Here is a 23,169-nt window from a genome sequence, read left to right as displayed (position 1 = left end):
TACTTGATGTCCTCCCCTGATGCTCATAATCCAGAAACCAAGGTCTGAAGATTACAGAAAGTTTCTTAACAATATGCAGATTCCCCCCAAAACATCAACAGCCCACTCAGCTATCTTTCCCACTTCCACCTGCTTACAGTGGCAGCCAGAATGTAAGACAAGGGAACCCAGTGCACAAGCAGTAGGCATCAACGTCACCAGGTTCTCTGGTTGACTTTGCTAGACATACCCACATCTGACACTCCTCAGATGTGTCATTTCAAAATATGAGGAAGTCATTGCCACGGCTGGACCAAGACTTCACATACACGTAGGATTTCATCACCCAGCAGCACATACTCAGCATGGGCATAATCACTTTAATCTCAGCTACCAGCCTCCCCAGGGCCATGTTCATTTGTATCCTCTGGATCCAAGAGATGACAAGGCACTGGAGACTAAAAGACCATCTCTCTCCTGGAACAAGTGAAGTACAAGTTGGGTTTGGAGAATATTAAACAGAGGTCCTCAGAATAGTTTGGACAAATGGAATAGGTCAATTCTTTTCTGAGTTTTGCTCTCACTGCCTGTACTAGATTGAATACTCTCTTTCAAAAATTTAGTCCACCTGGAACTCAGAATGTGACCCTATTTGGAAATAGTGTCTTTGCAGATGTAATTAGTTAGAATAGGGTTAGCCTGGACTACAGTGGACTCTAAATCCAGTATGACTGATGTCCTTATAAGAAAAGGAGAAGGCACACAGAAACAGACACAGAGAAAAGAAGGCCGTGTTACAATGGAGGCAGAAACTGGAGGGGTGCAGTGCAAGTCAAGGAATGCCAAGGATTGCTGGCAACTACCAAAGCTAGAAAGAAGCAACAAAGGATCTTCTCCTGGAACCTTTAGAGGAAGCATAGCCTTGCAGACTCCTTGATTTTGAACTATTAACTTCAAAATTGTGAGGCAATACTGTTGTTTTAAACCACCCACTTTGTGGCAATTTGTTGCAGCAGCTATACAAATGAATACATGGTTACATAGAAATTCACCATTCCAGAGCAAATGCTCAGACCCTTGCTCATTGCTGGCTCCAACTCTGATAATGCTGACCAAATCGCCCAGTGCAAAGTGTTCATGGATTTGCTTCTTCCATGAAACTGAAAGCACTCTGGACAGACTGAGCTTTTTGTCAGTCTCCATGACCAAAAAGGAACATACCTTAGACAGATGCTGCATCCACACATCATAGAGTACAGCTCCCTAATGGCATCCTTGAGAAAGGGACAGGTCAATACTTTCTGGAGTTCAGCCATGCTCTTAATTTAAGATGATCTTAAATTAAGATCTTCTCCATAGGCATATGATGTAAAGACCCCAGCTGTATCTAGCAGGACCTGGACTAGCTGCTGTCCTTTTATTGGACAAGTGAGATCAGATCTTCCACCTATATCTTATCTCATCACCATCTCATCTACCATTGTTTGACTGAATTTCCGTTGTAAAGCCAAACAAAGTAAAGGCAAGGAATTCACCAATCTCCACAGAGTTGTCAGATTTGGCGGATAGTACTTCTCCAGGTTCCATGTTGATTCAACCATCAAATAAAATTTTATCTACTTTGTTTAGGAAGTATGTAAGGAGACAAAGCGTGTTTACTGGTGAACAAGGAAGTCTTGAGTAGTAATGGTCATGAAATGGAAGTTAGTTTTTACAAGTGGAGTAGTATTTCCACTAATTTATTAGCATGATCAAAAAATACCAAAAAAGAAATAGGAATATGTATACATTCAAACTTTAGCACATACATCAACATATAATGTCCTTTTTTAAACAAAAGGACAAATTGGACAATATTTTCATTACATAACAACATAAAAGTAAACATTGATTCTTTTTTTCAATTTTAATGTTTATTTATCTTTGAGAGAGAAAGAGACAGAGTGAGAGCGGAGGAGGAGCAGAGAGAGAGGCAGACACAGAATCTGAAGTAGGCTCCAGGCTCTGAGCTGTCAGCACAGCGCCCAACACAGGGCTCAAACCCACAAACTGAGATCATGACCTGAGCCGCAGTCAGACACTCAACCGACTGAGCTACCAAGGTAGTCCAAGCCCCGACATTAATTCTTTATAACAAATTCCTTTATAACAAATTTCAAAAGATCTGCCTGTGTTATCTAGTCATAGAAATTTGCAGGTCTCTTTTTCCTAATCCATATATATCACTGAGTCAAAATAATCAATTCACATTTTATGTATTCCTGCATAAATGGAGTTTACTGCTTTCACCCCACCTACTCCGAGGAAATCTGATCTGATTTCTGAGACTCAGGACCACCCTGTGTATGTTCTCATAGCCTAATCTGGTCCTTCACAGCAAAGGGAACATTATAGTAAATGCTGCTCTGACTACTCATTCAGTGTCTGTGTTCCAGGTAACTTCCATAATGGTGTATTCTCCGTTCTTTTCTCAGGAATGAGCCTCAGCACCAGAGTCACACATAACACATTGCTTGATGTAAGGTTAATGGATTAATATTCATAGCGTAAAGGTTTTATAAAGGATGCCTTAAAAAACTATTTCCTTGTTTCTGTGTGAGGGAAGAGAAAGAAAATGGCTTGTATGGTGACATTATGGTGCAGAAGAAGGTATACACTATTGAGGTAGGCTTTAGGCATTAGTGAGGTTTTGGGATTTGAGGACTTAATCTTAATCCAACTGTTCCTCCAGCTAGAACAAGGTTTACTTTGCCATCTACATGATCATGCTATCTTCTCATCTTGGAGATCTTGGTTAAAAAAAACAAAAAATAAGTTAAAGCCTTGTTTTCTTTAATAACTCTAAGGCAATGCTGAATTTACCATCCGACTCTCATAACAGTACACTGGCCTCCATGGTCCCACAGAAATGTTGTTACCTCACTGTGTAACCCATAGTCACTCATGGCAGAAGCTCCCAGGTCTAGAGCCAATGTTGCATCATTGGTCAACTCCTCCCTTCTCTATCTGCATATCAACTATAGACACATGCAAAGATGTCCACTCCCCAATTTACACCATGTGATTCCTATCCATGATCTTGAGTTAGACAGTGGCAGGGTCCAAATGCAAAGAAGATATATGGGGAACCTGAGGCCAGGGGGGAATGTAATTATCATCCACCAGCTGGGAGTGTCCATTGCTGGCCATCACTTCTTCTGTCTTCTATCTCTGATGGGGGACAGCTGGAGCTCTAGTCCCAGACAGAAGCCTTCACTATACAGACAAATTCAGCCTCTGGGGTTCTAGAAATCCCAAATCAGGGCACCTGGGTGGCTCAGTCAGTTATGCATCCCACTTCAGCTCAGGTCATGATCTCGCAGTTCATGGGTTTGAGCCCTGCATCAGGCTCTGTGCTGACAGCTCTGAGCCTGGAGCCTGCTTCAGATTCTGTGTCTCCCTCTTTCTCCGTCCCTCTCCTGTTTGTTCTCTCTGTTTTTCTCTCTCAAAAATAAACATTAAAAAAATAAATAAATAATATCCCAAATCATTAATAACTGATAATAATTAATAATTATCAGCTAAAGAGGGAGTATGAAAATGGGGGCTGAATGGAAGAGATACTCCTTGACCAAAAAACTTATTTTTAACCACTTTTGAGACTCCATAAAGAGTTTTCAGTGATGAAAGTACAACCTTTATCAGAATCTGGCAGGAGAAACAACAGAGTCACGGTGAGGGTAGTCTATACCTGAGTAGGTAAGCTTACATATGGGGTGGCTGGATTACAAAAGAGGGAGAATTTCTAGATACAAGACAGGAAACAGAAGAGGCTGCACACACACATCATTTAATGTCATTCTTGTACCCCAAGTAGGCAATGCAAGAACATTTTGGGGTGGCTTCTTTAAAAGATGGGGTTCTGACACATAGAAGAAATCAGTGTGTTTTACAAAGCCAGTGGAAATAGGAGGGAACTTGTATTAAGCTTTATCATCCTAGGGGTGCCTGGGTGGCTCAGTCAGTTAAGCATCTGATTCTTGATTTCAGCTCACGTCATGACCTTACAGTCCGTGAGATGGAGCCCCATGTCAGGCTCCAGGCTGTTGGCTGTCAGCATAGAGCCCGCTTGGGATTCTCTCTCTCCCTCTCTCACTACCCTTCCCCTGCTGTCTCTCTCTCTCTCTTTCAAAAATAAATAAATAACTTTAAAAAAAGAGTTATCATCCTAGTATCTACTGATCTCCAAGATCATTTGTTTTGTAGGCTATACAGGTTTAATTCAATCTCCTTTCTTTCCTATGCTCCACATTCTTACTCTTTCCATTGTTCTGTCTTCCTTCCTAATATGCCAAGATTCCTTCCTTTCTCAGCTTCCTTTAGTCATTCTTTGAGAGTATATCTGTTGATGACAAATCCTCACAGTTTTCTTTTATCTGAGAACGTCTTGATTTCCCCTTCATTCCTGAAGGCTATTTTCACTGGGTACAGAATTTTGGATTGACAGTTCTTTTTCTTTAAACACTGGGAAAATGTTGTTCCATTTCATTCTGGGTTCCATGATTTCTGATGAGAAATCACCATTCTCATTGGTTTGCCCCCTAAATAAGGTATCAATTCTCTCAGGAATTTTAAATATTTTTAATTTGTCTTTAATTTTCTGAGTTTGATTACATTAGCATGGATTTCTTTGGGTTTATCTTACCTGATTCACTCAGCTTCTTGAATCTGTAGGCATATTTCTTTTGCAAAATTTGGTAAATTTTCTTCTAGTAATTTTCTTTGGTAAATTGTTTCTTCTAGTACTTTTTAAGCCCACTCTCTCCTCACCTTCCAAGATACCAATGGACAAGAATGTTAGATCTTTTGTTAAGATCTAACAAAAGTTTCATAGGCCCCTGAGTGTTTTCTTTCTTCAGTCTATTTTCTCTCTGTTGTTCAAACTGGATAATTTCTATCACTGTACATTCAAGTTCACTGACTCTGCCCTCTGTCATATCCATTCTACTGTTGAGCCATCCATTGAAATTTTAATTTCAGTTGTTGTGTGTTTTTCAGTTCTAAAATATCCTTTTGGTTCTTGTTTATTTCTTGTATTTATTTGCTAGGTCTTTTTTGCTTACACATTGTTTTTCATTTGTTTCAAGTATGTTCATAATTGCTCACTGAAGCATTTTTATGCTGCTTTAAATCCAGGTGGGAAGGGCTGCTTCATTACAGTTAGGCAAGGGTCAAAGTTTAGGCTCCACACTCAGTCTTCACCCATGAAGGTGGAAGTGAGACTGCAGTGTTTTCTGTGGTGTTTGGTTAAAGTAGGGCAAAGATTATCTAAAACTTGTTCTATCTTGCTAGGCTACTCCTTTGTTTGTCCTCAAAAAAACAGACTTTTGTCAAAGATTTTTTTTTTTTTTTTGGACCTGTGTCCTTTGGCATTTCTGGATTGCTATCTACTCCAGGATCCTGGAATATATGAGACAAAAAGAAAACTCAAGGAACTCACTATTATGGCTTCTTCAGAAAGAGAAGTCCCAAACCAGTATGCCTTCTTCTCTCCACCTTTCAGAGTCTTTTCCTGTTTATTTTATATATAATGTCTAGGTTTATAGTTGTACTTAATGGAAGAAATAGGAAGAACTGAGTCCCTTTGTCCAGAGTCAGAACTGTATAGATGTCTTTTTAGCAGCATTTTTGCTTAGGTACAGTGGGTAGTTATAATTTCACAACTGCCATATGTATCAAAAGCAATGTGCACCAACTAGAAACTCATTTACAGAGGCACACTTTCTCCTGAGAGGAGATGTTTCCAGGGACATGGCAACCAATGAGCCATATGTTGTTTATTTGTTAAATACTTGCCAACTCTGGCTTTATTGATAATATCACTTCTGAGTTTCACAGCAGCCCGCATGCCTCAGCTGTGATAGTTTGCTTCCTTGCTGTTCAGTATTTATCACGGTGATGTTGACTCCCTGTTCTTTCCTCCATCTGTTAGGGAGAAATAACACCCTATGTTTTCATAACTACATTCAAGCTATCCTACCTCTTGTCCTCTGCACCTCTATACCTTGATTTTTCATCTTTCTTTACATGGGCTTTCCCATTTACCCACATTTTAGGCAGATGATCTCATTCTAGTTTAGGCCACAGGATTTGCATTTGCCTTGCACTTTATGGGTGAGTTATTTTATTTTTGTTTTCAGTCCTCCTATCTTCCTCACAACAACATTCCAAGAGACCTGGCACAGAGTCTGCAACCCTCCCAACTGTCAACCAGGGTAGAAAAGTAGACCTGTTGGCTATGTCATCTGTGAGATACAAAACTTCAAATGCAAACCCAGGTTATAGTCTTTCTTCTTCCTCATGTTTGTCAACATGACATGAACTATCTGAATATTTGAAAACATCTTCACTCGACTCTCAAGACATATTACGTGTTTTTTTTTTTTTTTGTTTTTTGTTTTGTTTTTGTTTTTAAGTAGGCTCTACACCCAAACTGGGGCTTGAACTCATGACCCTGCGATCAAGGGTTGCATGCTCTACCAACTGAACCAGCCAGATTCCCCAATACTCCACATTTTGTTGTTTTCCTCCTACTTCATTGGTCACTCCTATTCAGCTTCTTTTGCTGGTCATTCCCTTTCCCCCCGAATTCTTGTTAGAAGATGGCAGTGCTTAATCCTTGGTCCTCTTTTAACACTCACTTCCTGATGTTTCTCTATTTCATGGCTTTAAATATCATCTATGAACTAATGATTCCCAAATTTATATCTCCAGCTCAGACTGCTCTTCTAAGCTCCAGAGTCACATATCAAATTTCCAGTCAACATCTCCAGCTGAATGTCTAATAGACATCTCAAACTCAAATTGTTGAAAATTGAACTCCTCATTCCCTTTAAATATACCCTAAATCTAGCCTTCTCCATCATAACAGATGGCTCTACAATCCTTCCAACTTCCCAGGCCAAAAACCTTCAAAGTATCCTTGACTACTCTTTCTCACACATTCCCACACTCATTTCCTGTCCTACTGGTTCTACTTCCCAAATGCTTCCTACTTCTTCTCATCATCTTCACTGCTGTCACTCTGGTCCAAACCACCATCACCTCTCTCCTGGATTACAATAGCTTCCTAATAGTCTCCCTTTTACCACCATTGTCCCCTCCCCCACACCATCTTCTTAACATTGTGATCATAGTAATTCTGTAAAAATGAAAGTCAGGTTAGATCATTCCTCTGCTCAAAACCCTTCAGTGGCTCCCTATTTCACTCTAAGTAAAGGCTGAGGCTTTTATAATAGCTCTCAAGTCCCTATATGATCTGCCCTCATTCTCTACAGACTTCCTTTCCTAATCTTTCCCTTGGTCACTACAGTCTAGCCACAATAGCCTCCTTACTGTTCCTTGAGCAATCCACACATGACCAACCCCAGGGTCTTTACACTGGCTATTCCTATTGCCAGGATATTCTCATCCGAAACATATGCTTGATTAACTCCCTCGCCTCTTCGCTTAAGTCACAATTTCCCAATGCACCATATTCTGACCAACCTACTTACTATTACAATCTTCACCACTCCCACTAGTACTCTTGATCTCTTATTTATTTTCATTGTGTTTTTTCCATAACACATATCACTTTCAAACATAACATGTAACTTATTTATTATATCTACTATTTTTTCATCTATTTCCTCTGTTAAAATGTAAGATCTCAGAGAGCAGGGATCTTCTCTTGCTTACCTAAAGAATCCTAAGCACCTAGAAGGTGTTTTCTAAGTATTCAATAAATATTTGCTGAATGAAGGAATTAATCTTTTTACAGTAATGCCTCAACTATTCAAAAGATATTTATCTAGAAATCTCAGTTATTAAGAAAAAAATCATAGAAGTGAGATCATATAGCAAATAAGTTTAAAAGGCTTTATATAACCAAAATGGAGGCCTTACAATATTAAAACTCTGAAATGTATACACTTTGCTCAGAAGAGAAATCCTCAGGGGTACAGTAGGTATCCTTGTACTATACGTACAGCTCCAATAAACTTTGATAACCTAGATTCTAAATCCAAAGGCTTACAAGGAGGATATCATGTTTGTGCAAGGGAAGGAGACAGGACAGACACTACAGGGCAGCAAGCAAGGAGTGACAGCTTCTGGGCATCAGGGAAGAAGAGTCAGGCAAAGGAAACAAAAGCAGGCTTTAAAAAAAAAAAAAAGGAAGAAAACAACACAGAGGTATTTGGTGCTGAAACAAATCATCCACATACTTCAAAATCACATTATAGCACAGGATACCAATTTATATTCAGTACACTGAGCCTCAATCACCAAGTAAAAGAAAAATTATATTCAGTATGCTTTAGAAAAGCAATCATATTAAATGTCACTTGTGAATACCATTAAATACCATTTCTACCAGAATTATTAAATTACGTCAAGTTTGAAGGTTTAATAAAAATAAATCTGTATAAAATTTACGATGCTAGATAACTGAAGACTCACTATAGATAATGATACTGTTTGGCTTTCAGCCATTTGTTTATTGTTGTATATCTAAAAATTAATCTTGTGTTCTAAAACAGATCAGCCTCATCAACTTGAAGATTTCATCAGGTTTTCAGCACTCTGAGTAACTTGAGGTTCTTGTAATTTAGAAACCATGTACAGAAAACCTTTAATGAGACAAAATGCACAAGAGATGGTACATCCTGGGGAGACCTGCTAGGATTAGGGCTACATTAGATGGTGCACATCTGGACAATGTGACAAAAAGAACCACCAGGCAAATACTCTCATTGTGTGAGTTTCATCTTAATTTCCTTTAGGTTAAAGCTTTGACATCTCTAGGTAACCTTTAAATGTTAAACTCTTGAACACATTAGCTCAAATTACTTTAGCAATTGTTAGGGAGTTTGTGACTGTAAAACTCTAAAGAAAAAGATACAAGATAAAGGAAGAGAAATATAGGGCAGTACCCTTTCATTCTGTGTCTGCCTCCAGGTGTGGGCCAACACATCTATCCTACTTGTCCTATTATGAGACATTAACCTTTGAGGGAGGTACAAGACAGAGCTCAGGGGGAAAATGTCAACTCAAAAAGACTAGACAGAGAGGAAGACAAGAAACAATCCACTAGGGATTACCTGGGCAAATCCAGGGGGTGGACAGTGGCTCCTCACATGGTCTCTAGAAGCTCACTCAGGGTGGGAAGAGCAGTGTTAACGGTAAGAGTTACAGGAGACTGTCATTCCAGCAACCCCAGGGCACTGAGGCACTCAAAGCAGGCACAGGGAGGCAAGACAGAGTGCAGCGAGGAAGCAAAGGGCTAAGGAAGAGAGACTGGAGCACACAATCCTCCAGTGTTTTACAGCCACAGATCATCATCGCAGTGATGTCCAGGGCTGTGAGGACCTTTAAAAAGATCTTAATTATTTTTAACTCAACATTTTGATAGCTTGATAAAAAATTTTTTATCATGAGTCTTCTTTTCATTGCACTACCTATTAATATGCCAAAGAACATACTTACACACCATTATAGTCAAAAGAGAATAGGGTTTCATCCCATATTGGTCCCTGGTACTTACCAGCTGTGTGACTCTGGACAATATAATTTTTCCAAACTCAGTTTCCTTATTTGTAAAATATGGATAATGGTACTTATTATCTTTAAAAAAAAAAAAAGTTTATTTGTGTATTTTGAGAGAAAGAGAATAGGGAGGTGGCAGAGAGAGGGAGACAGAATCCCAAGCAGGCTCCACACTGCCAGTATAGAGCCCGACACAGGGCTCGATCTCACGAAGCACATGATCACGACCTGAGCCAAAAACCAAGAGCTGGACGCTTAACCAACTCAGCCACTCAGGTGTCCCACTATCTTCTTGTCTTTATGAAAAGCAATTTGAAAATATATACCAAAAATCTTAAATCTCTTCACATACATTAACTAATTTAGTCCTTTGGGTATCTCTAACCTAAGGAAATAACCTAAAACATGGGAAAAACTTAATGTAAAAGGTTATAGCAGTATTGAAAACAGCAACAATTTTTAAATGTCTTTCTTGCCCAAAAACAAGGAAAAACTTAAGCTGTATGATCCATATCATTTCAGCCAATAAAAATTATATTTGTAAAGAGTTTTAGTAACCTAGGAAAATGACCATCCTGTAATGTTCATTTTAAGAGGCCTGAAATCTTAAGTGTGAGCTCAAACAAGTTAAAAACATACTCAGAAAAAATACTGTAGGAAAACACACCAAAATGTTATGACCATTTAATTCCCAGTGATAGGGTTTGTAAAAGTAAATTAACATTTATAAGGCAGAAATTCTTTGGCTTGACCCCAATTAAAATATAGTATAAATCACAGTACATTACATTTCATGAGCTCCTGTCAATTTCTTCTGGGAAGAAGAAAGACATGTTAATACATGCCAACTGGGAGCACTCTCAGAAAGAAGCAGGGGATGTGTGTATTGTCAGCTCTCAGCTGCAAGCCAGCAACAGCTCTCACAAACCAAGGAAAGAGAAGGAGATGGGGGCAGTAGCAGCCATGTCACATGTCACACTAAGGAGCTATACTGCTGTCTCACATACCTGTTTTAGCATCTAAATGTCAGTGGGCTTTTATTGATTTTCTTTTTTTTTTTTTAATGTTTATTTATTTTTGAGAGAGACAGAGCACAGGGGAGGGGCAGAGAGAGGGGGGACAGAGGTTCCAAAGCAGGCTCCATGCTGTCAGCACAGAGCCCAATGCGGGGCTCAAACTTACAAACGTGAGATCTATGTAATCATAGAAATAAGTACAATTGAGCACACCACATCAACTTTATGCCTGGGTTGCTTGTGTCAATTCAAAAGAAATAGATTCAAATGCTATTCCACTTATTAAAATACTTTCCTGCATTTTAAAAATCATTCCATCCTATTGTCTTATTTTATTACTCCTCACTCTCCCTTCTCCCTAATACTTACACTCTTTCCCTAAAAGTGATGATGCATAATTTGTTGAATGTTGAGTTCTAAAATGAACCTGTAAAGCTGTTAAGATAAATATCCAAAGGAGTACTGAAAAGGTAGGAAGCAAAGCAACAGAGATAATGTGAAATTCAATTGAGGAAAAGATAAGGTGCATTCACAAGCTGATAATGTACAGTTACAGCACAAGGATATAAAAAAGCACGATAAAATTGTACTCCCATTCAACCAGTTGGCATCCAAGTCTGGCCATGCTTCAGAAGTCTGCCTTCTACACATAGCTGCCTTGTTATATGATCTCCTTGCTATTTTTCTGTAATTGCACCTTTTTGTATCAATAGAGGGCTCTCCTGTCTATGCTCTGATGATCTGGATAATTAAACAGAGACTCCTGGTCTAAGTATTTGAATTGTTTTCAGTAAGTAAAATGTAAAACCTGGTTACTGACTGGATAGTTCTAACTCTACAAATCAGGTCTTTAAATACCATCAGGGAATATTTATGAGTCCACTGCATCACCACAGAGACTATTTTCAAATTGTCTTCAATTTTTGACAAGAAAAAATTTACAAACATATTACCATATCATTTAATTAGTTGACGAAAAAAATATGATAAGAATTCAATAAAGAAACATTATCAAAAGGCAGATGGTGGAATAATGACAGAAGAGTTGTTTAAGATAGCAAACAAATCCTCAAAACGAGAAACTGTTGGGATTTCTAAATACCCAGGACCATTTTCTTGCTCTGGTATAGTTATCTGAGAGGCCTGTTTTAGAGAGCACGGACCCCACAGAGGTACCACACAAATTCATCACTGATAAAACTAAACTGGCTAACTATGAAACCCAAAACTCTTATCACTAGGATGGGGATGTTGATACCCTATTAGTCAAATGTCAGCATCCAGTCAAAAGCACATACACAATATCCTTTTTTTAAGGTTTTTTGTTTTTTGGTTTTTTTATTTTTGAGAGAGAGAGAGGGAGAGAAAGATAGAAAGAGAGGGCGTGCACGAGCCAGAGAAAGGCAGAGGGGGAGGGAGAGAGAATCCCAAGCAGGATCCGCGCTGTCAGTGCAGAGCCCGATGCAGGGCTCAATCCCACAAAACATGAGATCATGACCTGAGCAGAAGTCAAGAGTCAGACGCTTAACCGACTGAGGCACCCAGGAACCCCCAATATCCTTTTAACCTCATTTAAATAATCATATTTTTCCTGATCCATATTACATTCATCAGTTCTCCTGGGATAGTTTTCTTTTTCCTCAAAAATTATTATTTAAAAAAAATACATAAAGTGGACAGTATTTCAAATAGCTTTAAATAATAATATTTAAAGGATAAACCAAAATTTGAAAATTTATCCCTTTCACCATTTTCTGAAATTATCTTTATCTGTAGTACATATTGCTTCTGTATAATACCAAAATAATACTATAGACACTAACATACTATATAAGACACTTTCTCAAAATAAGGCCTGGTTACCAAATAAAATAGTAGTATCATATTTATTCAGCTTGTGCCCTTATCACAGGCACTAAAATACCTCACTCACCTATTTAGTAAAGTGTGGATTACACTGATTTGAATTCATACTAGGTGGCCTCTCAGTTCATTCAAGGTCTTGAATCAGATGCTTTTTCAGAAAGACCTCACCACCCTCTGTAAAATAACATCACGCCTAAGTTTCCTCTGCTTTGTTTTCCTTTGCTTCTCTTATTGCTATCTGACATTGTCATATAAATTCCTTGAAACAACTCATCAAAACTGATACAAGATGAAATAGAAACTCTGACTAGCCCTCTCTAGGGCTAGTTTCTGGGTGGCTCAGTCAGTTGAGCATCTGACTCTTGATTTTGGCTCACATCATGATCCCAGGGTTGTGGGATCAAGCCCCATGTTCGGCTCGGCACTAAGTGTGGAGCCTGCTTGGGATTCTCTCTCTCTCCCTCCCCCTCTGTCCCTCTTCCCCACTTGCACTCTCTCTCTGTCTCTAAAATAAAAATTTTAGGGGCGCCTGGGTGGCTCAGTCGGTTGAGCGTCCAACTTCAGCTCAGGTCACAACTTCGCGGTCCGTGAGTTCGAGCCCCGCGTCGGGCTCTGGGCTGATGGCTCAGAGCCTGGAGCCTGCTTCCGATTCTGTGTCTCCCTCTCTCTCTGCCCCTCCCCTGTTCATGCTCTGTCTCTCTCTGTCTCAAAAATAAATAAACGTTTGAAAAATAAATAAATAAATAAAATAAAATAAAATAAAATAAAATAAAATAAAATAAAATAAAAATTTAAAAAAAACAAAAAACAAAAACTTCTTACAAGGAGAACTCTTGGCCAGATGATATCTATAAAACATTTTAAAAGAAATAACATCAACATTGCATAATCTCTTTTTAAAATAGAGGAAAGAAAAAGATAGAAGAAAAAGGAGTATTTCCTGATTCAAGGAAGTTCATTCGCAACCCTCTGTTCAACTTTGTCCTGGCAATCCTAGCCAATGCAATAAGGCAAGAAAATAAATGATAAAAGACATAAAGATCAGAAAAAATAAGTAAAACTTCCAGTATTCACAGATAACAAGACTGTGTATATAGAAAATCCTGAGGAATCTATAAAGCAACTGCTAGATTGAATAACTTGCCTAACATTACACCACTAATAAAATCAAAACTAGAGGGGTGCCGGGATCGCTCAGTTGGTTAAGCATCCAACTCTTGATTTTGGCTCAGGTCATGATCTCATGGCTTGTGAGTGTGAGCCCTGCATCAGGTTCTGCATGGAGACTGCTTGGAATTCTCTCTCTCCCTCTGTCTCTGTCCCATCCCATGCACTATCTCTCTCTCTCTCAAAATAAATATATAAACTTAAAAAAAATCAAAACTAGAATGGTTCCCAAACTCTTACCCCCTACACTATGCTCTCTACTTAGGACCAGGAGCTCTACTTGAATTAGCCCACAAATCTCAACATACCATATACTTGGTCTTTGTAATCTTTTTTTTTTTTAATTTTTTTTTTTTAACGTTTATTTATTTTTGAGACAGAGAGAGACACAGCATGAACGGGGGAGGGGCCGAGAGAGAGGGAGACACAGAATCGGAAGCAGGCTCCAGGCTCTGAGCCGTCAGCCCAGAGCCCGACGCGAGGCTCGAACTCGCGGACCGCGAGATCATGACCTGAGCTGAAGTCGGACGCTTAACCGACTGAGCCACCCAGGCACCCCTGGTCTTTGTAATCTAATTTAATGATTTGGAAACAGAAGTTCAGAAAGATTAATAATTTAACTAAGATCACATGGCTAAGATGAGAGTGACAGAATTTGAATACAGATCTGGATGACCCTAAAATAAAGCTGATTTGAATATATCACATGTTCCAAATTGGAAGAGAGAAACAATGAGAGGATCCAGATCCAGATCCAGATGATGAGGCCCTGAAATAATGTAGTAGAATATAAAGGCCAAGAGAAGAAGTGGTGTCTGGTTGGAGGTAAAAAGGGCCACAGGAAAGGTCAAAGTTTTGAGAATTAGAGTAGTGTCAATAAAATAGGAGTAAGGAGGAGAAACCAATGGAGTAGAAGGCTAAGGAAGATGAAGTCCATTTGAGACAAATTGAGTATCAACTTGTTTGGTTAGGCATAGTTTTGACAGCAAATAATAGAAAACCTAACAAAGAGTGGTTTATGAAAATAGGGATTTTTTTTCCTAAAAAAATAAAAAAATCAGAATGATTGACCTAAACTTAGTAGCTGAACAAAGTCAGAACTAGAATGTGTGTTTCTCCTGGCCTTCCTTCTGGGATTACAATATGGTTGCCAAAGGCCCAGGCCTTAGGTCATAATTCCAGATAAAAAGAAGAATGGGGGTATCAAATACACCTGTGTCTTTTACCAATAAAGCAAAATCTTTCCTAGAAGCCTCTAGTAGAACTCTGCTATGTCCCATTGGCCAGAACTGTGTCACATAGTCACCTAGCCTCTAGGGTGGTTAGGAAAGTACATAGTTTGTTTTTCCAACCCCTATAGCAGAGGTAGGTGAAGACAAACAATGTCTGCCCCTAAATATAAACGGGGTATTAATGTGGGAATATCCAATGGAGAGACAAAAATGTATCTGGTCTAGAAGATAAACCAAAGATAGAGGGTTTAAGGAATCTACATAGTTAAAGCACAGGACATGGAAAGGTACTCCAGGAAAGAGTATGTATGAAGAGAAAAGAGGGTAATAACAGCACTTTGTTTCTCTTTTTGTACAGGGGAAGGAAGCAGATGTGCATGGAAGCAACTGAGTAAACACAGTAACCAGGTGCCTCCTCTCCAGCCAGTCCAACTGTTTGCTTTCATGTTTGTCTGGGTCCTTCTCTGTCATCCTCCCCACCCAGTTACTTCCATCCTCTTTCTCTTTCCCCCGTCTCTCAGTACTCCCCAAGCAGTCTCTCCTCTTCCCTTCTCTCTTTCCCTCATCTGTGAATTGGAGGTACTGGAGGGAAAATTCACTCTTCACTGCCACTGTTCAAGATGCATGAAGAGGGATTTAAATCTGACTAAAGGAAAACTAGCTGCCTTAGGTTGGAAAGGTGGTACGGGATCGGGGGTGGGGGGTTGACAGCTACTATGTAAGGGCTATTAAATGTTAAGAATTCACAGAAAATTAATAGGAAATTGAACTAAAAGGAATCTGCCAGTCCTGCCCTCATTGGAATAGCCAGAGTCTATTTGGGGGAATACAAACTAAGACAAGGAAGCAAAATTTGCGTTGCTGAACATCACTTCTCCTCTGAAGACTCTTTTGGGTTCCCAGGTTATGTTCAGGAGACCAGGCTGCAGGGCCATGAGTGTGATGGACTGGGCACCCTTCTCCAGGCCCACTGCTCCATGGGCACACCATCCATTCATGTGCCTCCAATATGAGTCAAGCTCTGGCTGTCCCTTTCCTTTCTGAAAATCCTAGGGCAGGTAGAATCAGCACCACGGAATTTAACCCTCATTACATAATGGGTTGTGTTTTCCTCTAATTGCTCCACATGTATATGCCACATGCTCCCATGTATTTGGAGCTACAATGAGATGTCCTCCAAGAAGTTGCAGATAAGACAGTTAGCAAGCATTAAACTTTAAAAAATGATATATCACTAACATCATGAAAAGCAATCGTGTTGCAAGTAGGTAACACTTCTGTGAAGTATCGTTGCCAGAGAATCGTATCTAAATTCAATCAAGTTCTAGATCCAAATACCAATTTATGGGATATACAGGGGATAAAGGGACATATTAGAAGACAACATGGAAGGCATAATTAAAATTCAGACTTAAAAAAATGTTTCTTCAAACTTATTATAAGGCAGATAGAGAGAGGGGCACCTTGGGTGGATCAGTCAGTTGAGCATCGGCCTTAGGCTCAGGTCATGATCATGTGGCCCAGGAGCTGGAGCCCTGCGTCAGGCTGTGCTGACAGCTTGGAGCCTGGAGCCTGCTTCTCATTCTGTGTCTCCCTCTCTCTCTGCCCTCCCCCACTCACATCCTGTCTCTTTCTCTCTCTCAAAAATAAACATTAAAAAAAAAAGGAAGATAGAGAATCCAGAGATTAAGAAAGACTTAGAGAGGCACCTGGATGGCTCAGTCGGTTGAGCATCCAGCTCTTGATTTCAACTCAGGTCATGAGCCCAGGGTTGTGGGATCGAGCCCCACATGGGGCTCCATGCCAAGCACAGAAGCCTGCTTAGGATTTGCGCTCTCTCTCTCTCTCTCTCTCTCCCCCTCTGCCCCTCTCCCCCACTCACTCTCTCTTTCCTTCTCTAAAATAACAATAATGATAAAAAAGACTTAGAGACATTATCAACTATACAGAATCTACATGGATCCTAATAAAAACAAATTGCAAGAAAGAAAAAGTTACATGATGAATGGGGAAATTTGAACACTGACTGGATATTGATTATCTTAGGGAACTAATGTCAAATATTTTAATGTGTGATAATGGTATTGTTTGCTTCATAAGGAGTTCTTACCTTTTAGATACACACTAAAATAATTACAGATAAAATAATACTATGTTCTGGTACTTGAACAAAAATAATTCTGGGGGTATTGGGGGATGAATGGGGGTATAACTAAAACAAGGTTGGCTGTGCGTTGATAATTATCAGAGGGGGAAGGGGCTATATAAGAGAAACATACTATTCTCTCTTCTTTTTGTATATTTTGAAATTTTCCATAATAACCTTTCCCAATAATAGATCAGAATAGAGCTACACAATGTCAATTTTTTTTTTAAGTAGTCACATCTGCCAAGAAAACACAGAAGTTACGGCAGAGACAGATGCCCATGGTGCCCACCCAAGCCTTTTCTAAGGCAAAGGGAGCTGGTGCAAGGACTTGTTTGCAAGGTTGCAGAGTCTACTCCATCCCTGAGGAGGAGGATGCATTTAGCAATCTCACCTTCATCCCATAAGCACCTTCTACAGTCACGGTGTTGCAGTGAAACTGAAGATAAAACGATGAGTGAAATACAGAAACTGATATCAAGGGATGCATAAGTGAAGTAAATAGGAAATTGTGATGGAGTCTGACTTACGATATTACAGTGTTGGACAAAGTGTGCTATGGGAGCACACGTAATGGTCATCTAACTGGAAGAGGTGACAGCCAAGCTGTCCTGAAGGATTCCCAGAACTGTCTTCTGATTATAATTCAATTCCCAGGCTCTGTCACTCTAGGAAGAGAATGAGCTGGCCAGAAGTTGTAAGTGTCCTGATCTCCTGGCAGCTTTGCTTCTCTCTATAAAGGTACAACATGGGCTTCTGGAACAAGTGGATCTCCCACACAGCTTGCCTACAGAAGGAGTACATCAGCCACAGGGGGTGAGTGCCCACCTCTTTGATCTTATTTTCAAATTAATGAACTGTCTCTCTGATTCTTACAGTACCTGAGATTTTCGTACCTTTGTATATGTCCCTGAAAAAAATGTACTAATTTTTGATGTGCTGACAAATTAAGAATCTGAGATTGCAAAACCAGCCCAATCCCTGAGAATTCATCAGGGTAATGTCATCTGCTTTAGGGTGTGCCTGGGTCTGGGTCGACACCAGCCTTCCCCAGTGATAGCCTTTTTCTCTGTGTGCTTCTTTGATCTTCAGTATTCCTTAGGGGTGGGACCATGTCTGCTGCTTCTTTGATTCTGAGTCATCCTCTTTCACCATGCAGGCCTCAAAGCATTTTGGTTTTTTAACAGATTTGTTCCTTGATTTCTTTCCCTTTCATTCAATCACATCAAAATACTTAACATCTATTTGGGGATTAAGTCAGATGCAATAGACACTGTATAGGAAGCAGTTTTTAAAATGAAACATCAATGATTTTACTATGTTGACTTCATTTCCTACTTTGGCCTGTGATCACCGGCAGTCCTCAAATAAGCCCATCAACTGAGGATGTCCCTCCAAGCTACACTTCTAGCTGAAGAATGAGAAACCAGAATATTACGAACTCCTTCCCAGAGGGAGACAATTTCTCTCATCTCCAGTGATTTCTCGGTCAATCAGCCAGATTCTTTCATCTGTAACAGGACACGGCAAACTTTTTCTTCAAAGATCCACACAGTAAATACTTTAAACTCTGTGGTCACACAGTCTCCGCGGCAGCTACTCAAATCTGCCACTGTAGCGTGAAAGCAGCCGTGGACAACATGTTAACCAAATGAGTGTGGCTGTGTTCCAATAAAACTTTGTTCATGGACATTGAAATTTGAATTTCATATACATTTAATGGGTCACAAAACAGTAATCTTTTTTTGGTTTATTTCCAACCATTCAGAAATGTAAAACCCATTCTTAGCTCAGGAGACACACTGACAGCTGGTAGATCTGTCCCCTGCTCCATAGCAATGAATACCGGCAGTGATTCACTATATATCTGTGAGTTACGTGTGGTATCTTTGAAATACTGCCTTACCAACCATAAGAATCATGACCTATAAATGGGTCTTAAGTTCATAGGTGGCAAACTTAGATTCTTATGGGAAAAATATTTTCAGTAAAATTAAACAATGGTCAGCACACAGAGCACGCACATGTATGCATGCACACACACATACACACACACACAAACACACACAGATACTTTACATATCCTAAATCCCAAATAGGGGGTAGTATGTAATACATTTCTTTGTTTTTTTATGTAATACATTTCTAATTACCTTCCCAGCTTAGAAAAAAATTGTAAGATCAATGAAATAATGTAAGATCAATGAAAAATAATGTAAGATCAATGAAAAATAATGTAAGATCAATAATGTAAGATCAATGAAATAATAAATTTGTTTTGCTTAACGGTATGTCTGCTGAGACTTTTTTCAATGGCTCTTATCCATCCAAATGTTCAAATGTCTTTCTCATTGTCAGATTAGTATTTGTACAATCCCATCTCCTCGGTCCCACCATAGTCCAAGAACTTGGACAGTCGATACATTAAAAGCTTTGGATTTTCTTCTTTAATCTAATGCATGTATCTATATATTTTTCAACCCCCTCCCCACATGCAAGTTATTATAGCATTGCCTGCCTATGACAACTTTCTAGGTGTGTCTAAAAACACTTCTAAGGCTTTATTTTCCTTGTTTTGTTTGTTTCAACTTGTATTGTGTACTTCTTTACTCAGGCACTTTTTCCTTTAGCTCCTCTTTTTTATTTCCAACCCCTGGGTCCCTCTTTTTCTAGCTGTCTACAACAGGTGTCACTTGCATGATGTATGTACCCAAACTACATTTTGCAGCTATGGGAAAGGTCCCCCAGCATCATATCCCCAAATAGTACATAGGGGTTCATTGTACCATTCCTTCTTTTTTGTGTGTGTTTTATGTTTAAAAATGTCTGTGATTGCAAGTTTTAGAAAAATAGAGCACACATTCCTATGCTCTCGATTTGGTTCCAAAAGGAATTTGTGCCTGGGAAGAAATTAACATATGTATATGCCACACCTGTGTGTCTTTGTTCACACTGCTCCCTCTACTTGGCATGCCCTCCCCAAATTCTCTGCCTGATAAAATTTCCCTCAACCTCCAAGGTCCAGGCAAGAACATGTAGGAAGCATCCCTGCCAAGCAGAGCTGATAACTGTCTCCTTGGCATTCCTAAAGCATTTCATACATCTCCCTTAAAGCACTTACCATTGCATTGTGGTTAGTTGTTTATGTAGCTATCCCATTCTGGCCACCCATCCCCCAAGTCAATGGCAACTCATCTTTTTTTTTTTTTTTTTTTTTTTTTTACCCCCTGCCCCCACCACCCTCCCACACAGCCCCACAGTACCTGGAATAAGGTATCATGATTGCATTTCTCAGAAATACTGAGGGCAGTTTCCCAACTTCCATCAGCACCCTTAATCTTCCTCCTCCCCCACAAAATTAACAATCTAAGTAAAAATGCAACTTCAGAACAAGTACCCCAAGGCCCTCTTGGAATGAGATTGCCACTCCTATCTGCTCTTTAAAGGAATTCTAGCATCAACACTACAGAAAAATGCAAGGTTATCTTGACACCACAAAATAAAATATTTACATGGCACTTCCCAGTTTTCAAAGTACTACTTTCACCATTTGTTATTGTTATTTGATCCACTAATCCCTGGTAAGACAGTTCTATCCTCATTTTTCAGACACTCAGGGAAGTAAAAGTGACATCTCCAAGATCAGAGCTGGTGACAGTCTGGGCCTAAAACCCTTAACTTATTTATTGATCTATCCACTCTCCCATACTCCATGAATGCTAGGCTCAGTATTTGTGGAGGTTTATTTTTTTCCCCCACCTTTGGTAGGTTTTTTCCCATACTGTGAATGGTGGTGGCATTAGATTGTGGCTCTATGTTCTAAAAATATATTCTAAACAAAATCATTTGGGCAGATCCACATTATGAAAAGACAGAGTCAAATACACCCCACTTGTGTTAGTATTGCTCTATGATTCTGCCATAAGTACTTATTGACTAAAGGATTTCCAGTGAATTGCGGACTGTTCAGAAAAGGCATGCCACGCATTTCTGAAAATAGAAATATGTAATCTATTATCTAAAAAAATTCACTGGTGAGGAAGCACTACTATTTATAGGTCAAGTACAAGAGCTTGATTTTCTCTTCTTTTATAATTCATCTTTCCTAAACTATTAAATTTAGATTACTTATCACATTAGCAGCCTCTTCACTTAAATATGCTCTCAGTTCCTCTACATAATTCTGTATGATTTAACCATCACTTCAATTCTCTTACTATTTATTGCAAGCAATTCTTCTAATATTAGTACATATCATTTTTGAGTAAATAGGGCACTGTCTGCCAAAAAATCTTGCTACTGTGTGGTAATTGAAAGTAAAGATTATTTCTCAGATATATTAATTTTTCAAATGAGCCACATTTAGCTTTTCTCAAATTACTTAATTTTTTTCAACAAAGGCCTGTAATAGTAAAGTATTCAGAGCATGTCACATTTAAGATTTTCAAGTTTGATCTGGTTAGGAATCTGCTAATTGTAAAAAATTTCAATATGGCAGAGCCCAAAATATTTCACACAAATGCAAATAGAGATGTCATGCAGATAGCTGCAAGACATGAATCACTGCCCTGCCGCATCAAACCCGAAAATTCAGAGGCAGTTCACTCTGCAAGATCTCTCTGCTCAGTTCTTAAAAGTTCAGAGGCATCACCTTTTAATCAGGGTAATAAAGAATAATTGCTAACATACTGCGTACTGTTTACTGCTAAACCCACAATCTGGACAAACAGAGAATTATGCTGTCAGAGCCTGGAAACAATTGCAGTCCGCAGTTGTTACACGGGGACACCCTCCTTCTGTAGAGCTGTCGTCAGGAGTTAAGGATGCTTTGTGATTTTTAATTTTTCAGAGTCAGGGTCTTTCCCCCGAGACGCAGGCACTCCGGGGAAAGCGGTCTCCCGCGTGACCTTCCTAACACAGACCTTGAGCAAGCGACTGCGGGGGCAGGAGCTGAGAATTTCAGCGAGGCACTTGCTTGACAGCTCCGCTGGGTCCCTCACACTTTGCTTTCGGGGACAAAAAAGGAACGTTACTCCGCACCTGCCCTTCCCCTCACCCCTCCTTAAAACTTAAATTACATGTACCCCTACGGTCTGAACAGCAAGAAGAAAGGTACGGAGCTATCCTGCCGTCCCGTGAGGCCGAGGGGAAATCGCCCCCCACCCAAGAGCGCAGCCTGCAGCGGCGGGCCGGCGGGTGGGCGCGGGTGGGCGCGCGCGGGGGGGTGGGGGGCGGCCGAGGAGAAGGTGAAGGAGGGCCGGGCGAGGGGGGCCCGGAGCGGCTGGCGCTGCCCCCGCACCCCACTGCGCTGCCTTGTCTCCACCACGTGGAAGAATCTCGTGCGGGTGGCGCGCGCCCACGGGAGGCGGGGGGGTGGGTCTGGGTGAGCCCCCCTCCCCCGGCCGGGACGCGGCCCCTCTCAGCTCCCTCCCCCGCGCTGCGCCCAGGTGAGGGGCAGGGGCGGCGCCGCCGAGCCCCAGCCGGGTTTGGGGGGGTGGGGGGACCCGAGCTACCTTTTATCCAGGCAGGCGATCCACTCGGCTGAGGAGGAAGAATGGGCGGCGTGCGCAGCGACCATGTTGGGCAGCGGCGCGCGGTGTCCCCGGCTGCGGCGACCTCCCGCGCTCGCTCTGCCTCCGCCTCCGCCCAGCCCGCGGCGCCGACCCGCTCCTCCCGGCCCGTCTCGCGACCAGCGCGCCGGCGACGGGCCCGCCCTCCCAGCGGGCTCCCGCGGCCTGTGGGGCGGGGGGCCGGCGGGGGAGGGGACTCGAGGGGCGGGACGCGGGAACCGGGAGGGCCCGAGCCGCCCGCCCGCAGCTGCACTGCGGCGCTGGGGGTGGGCAGTCCCGCGGTCCCGCCCGCTGCGGGGAGGGCGGCTCGGGGCGACCCAGCGTGGCCGGCCACCTGCGACAGGTGGCCGCACGTCTCGGGGAGACCTGGGCCTCGGAAGCGCGGACGGAGCGAAGGCGCCACGGGGGGGGAGGGGGGAGGGGGGAGGGGGCGGGGGTGAATGTCAGTGTATATATTTTTCATACAGCGAATGCCACTAAAATGGCTGCTGCCTCCCTGTTACCTTAGAAACCCATTAGTCTTCCTCGGCGGTGGTCGAAACTTGCTGGCGGTTTCTTGCTCACCTTTCCCGTTTCCCCTTTCAAAAGGGAGGAAGAGGAAGGTTATCATGGCTTAGGGCCGGAGC

General features: G+C 41.1%; 1 protein-coding gene across 3 annotated transcripts in view; it reads right to left on the bottom strand.

The window, feature by feature from the left end:
* Positions 1–22,587, bottom strand: part of RAPGEF4 (Rap guanine nucleotide exchange factor 4) — a 291,851-nt gene extending 269,264 nt beyond the window's left edge. For all 3 annotated transcript variants that reach the window (XR_006205530.1, XM_042949147.1, XM_042949152.1), the window contains exon 1: positions 22,487–22,587. Coding sequence is in view for 2 of the 3 variants with exons in the window: in XM_042949147.1 (XP_042805081.1) it covers positions 22,487–22,551 (65 nt within the window). In the remaining variant the exon portion in view is untranslated. The remainder of the gene's footprint in view (positions 1–22,486) is intronic.
* Positions 22,588–23,169: the final 582 nt, after the last annotated feature.

Source organism: Panthera leo, chromosome C1 (genome assembly GCF_018350215.1).
Source record: "Panthera leo isolate Ple1 chromosome C1, P.leo_Ple1_pat1.1, whole genome shotgun sequence".
In the NCBI taxonomy this organism is placed as follows: Eukaryota; Metazoa; Chordata; class Mammalia; order Carnivora; family Felidae; genus Panthera; species Panthera leo.
The sequence above is the reverse complement of the archived record's forward strand: the minus strand, read 5'-3'. Positions and strand labels throughout refer to the sequence as shown.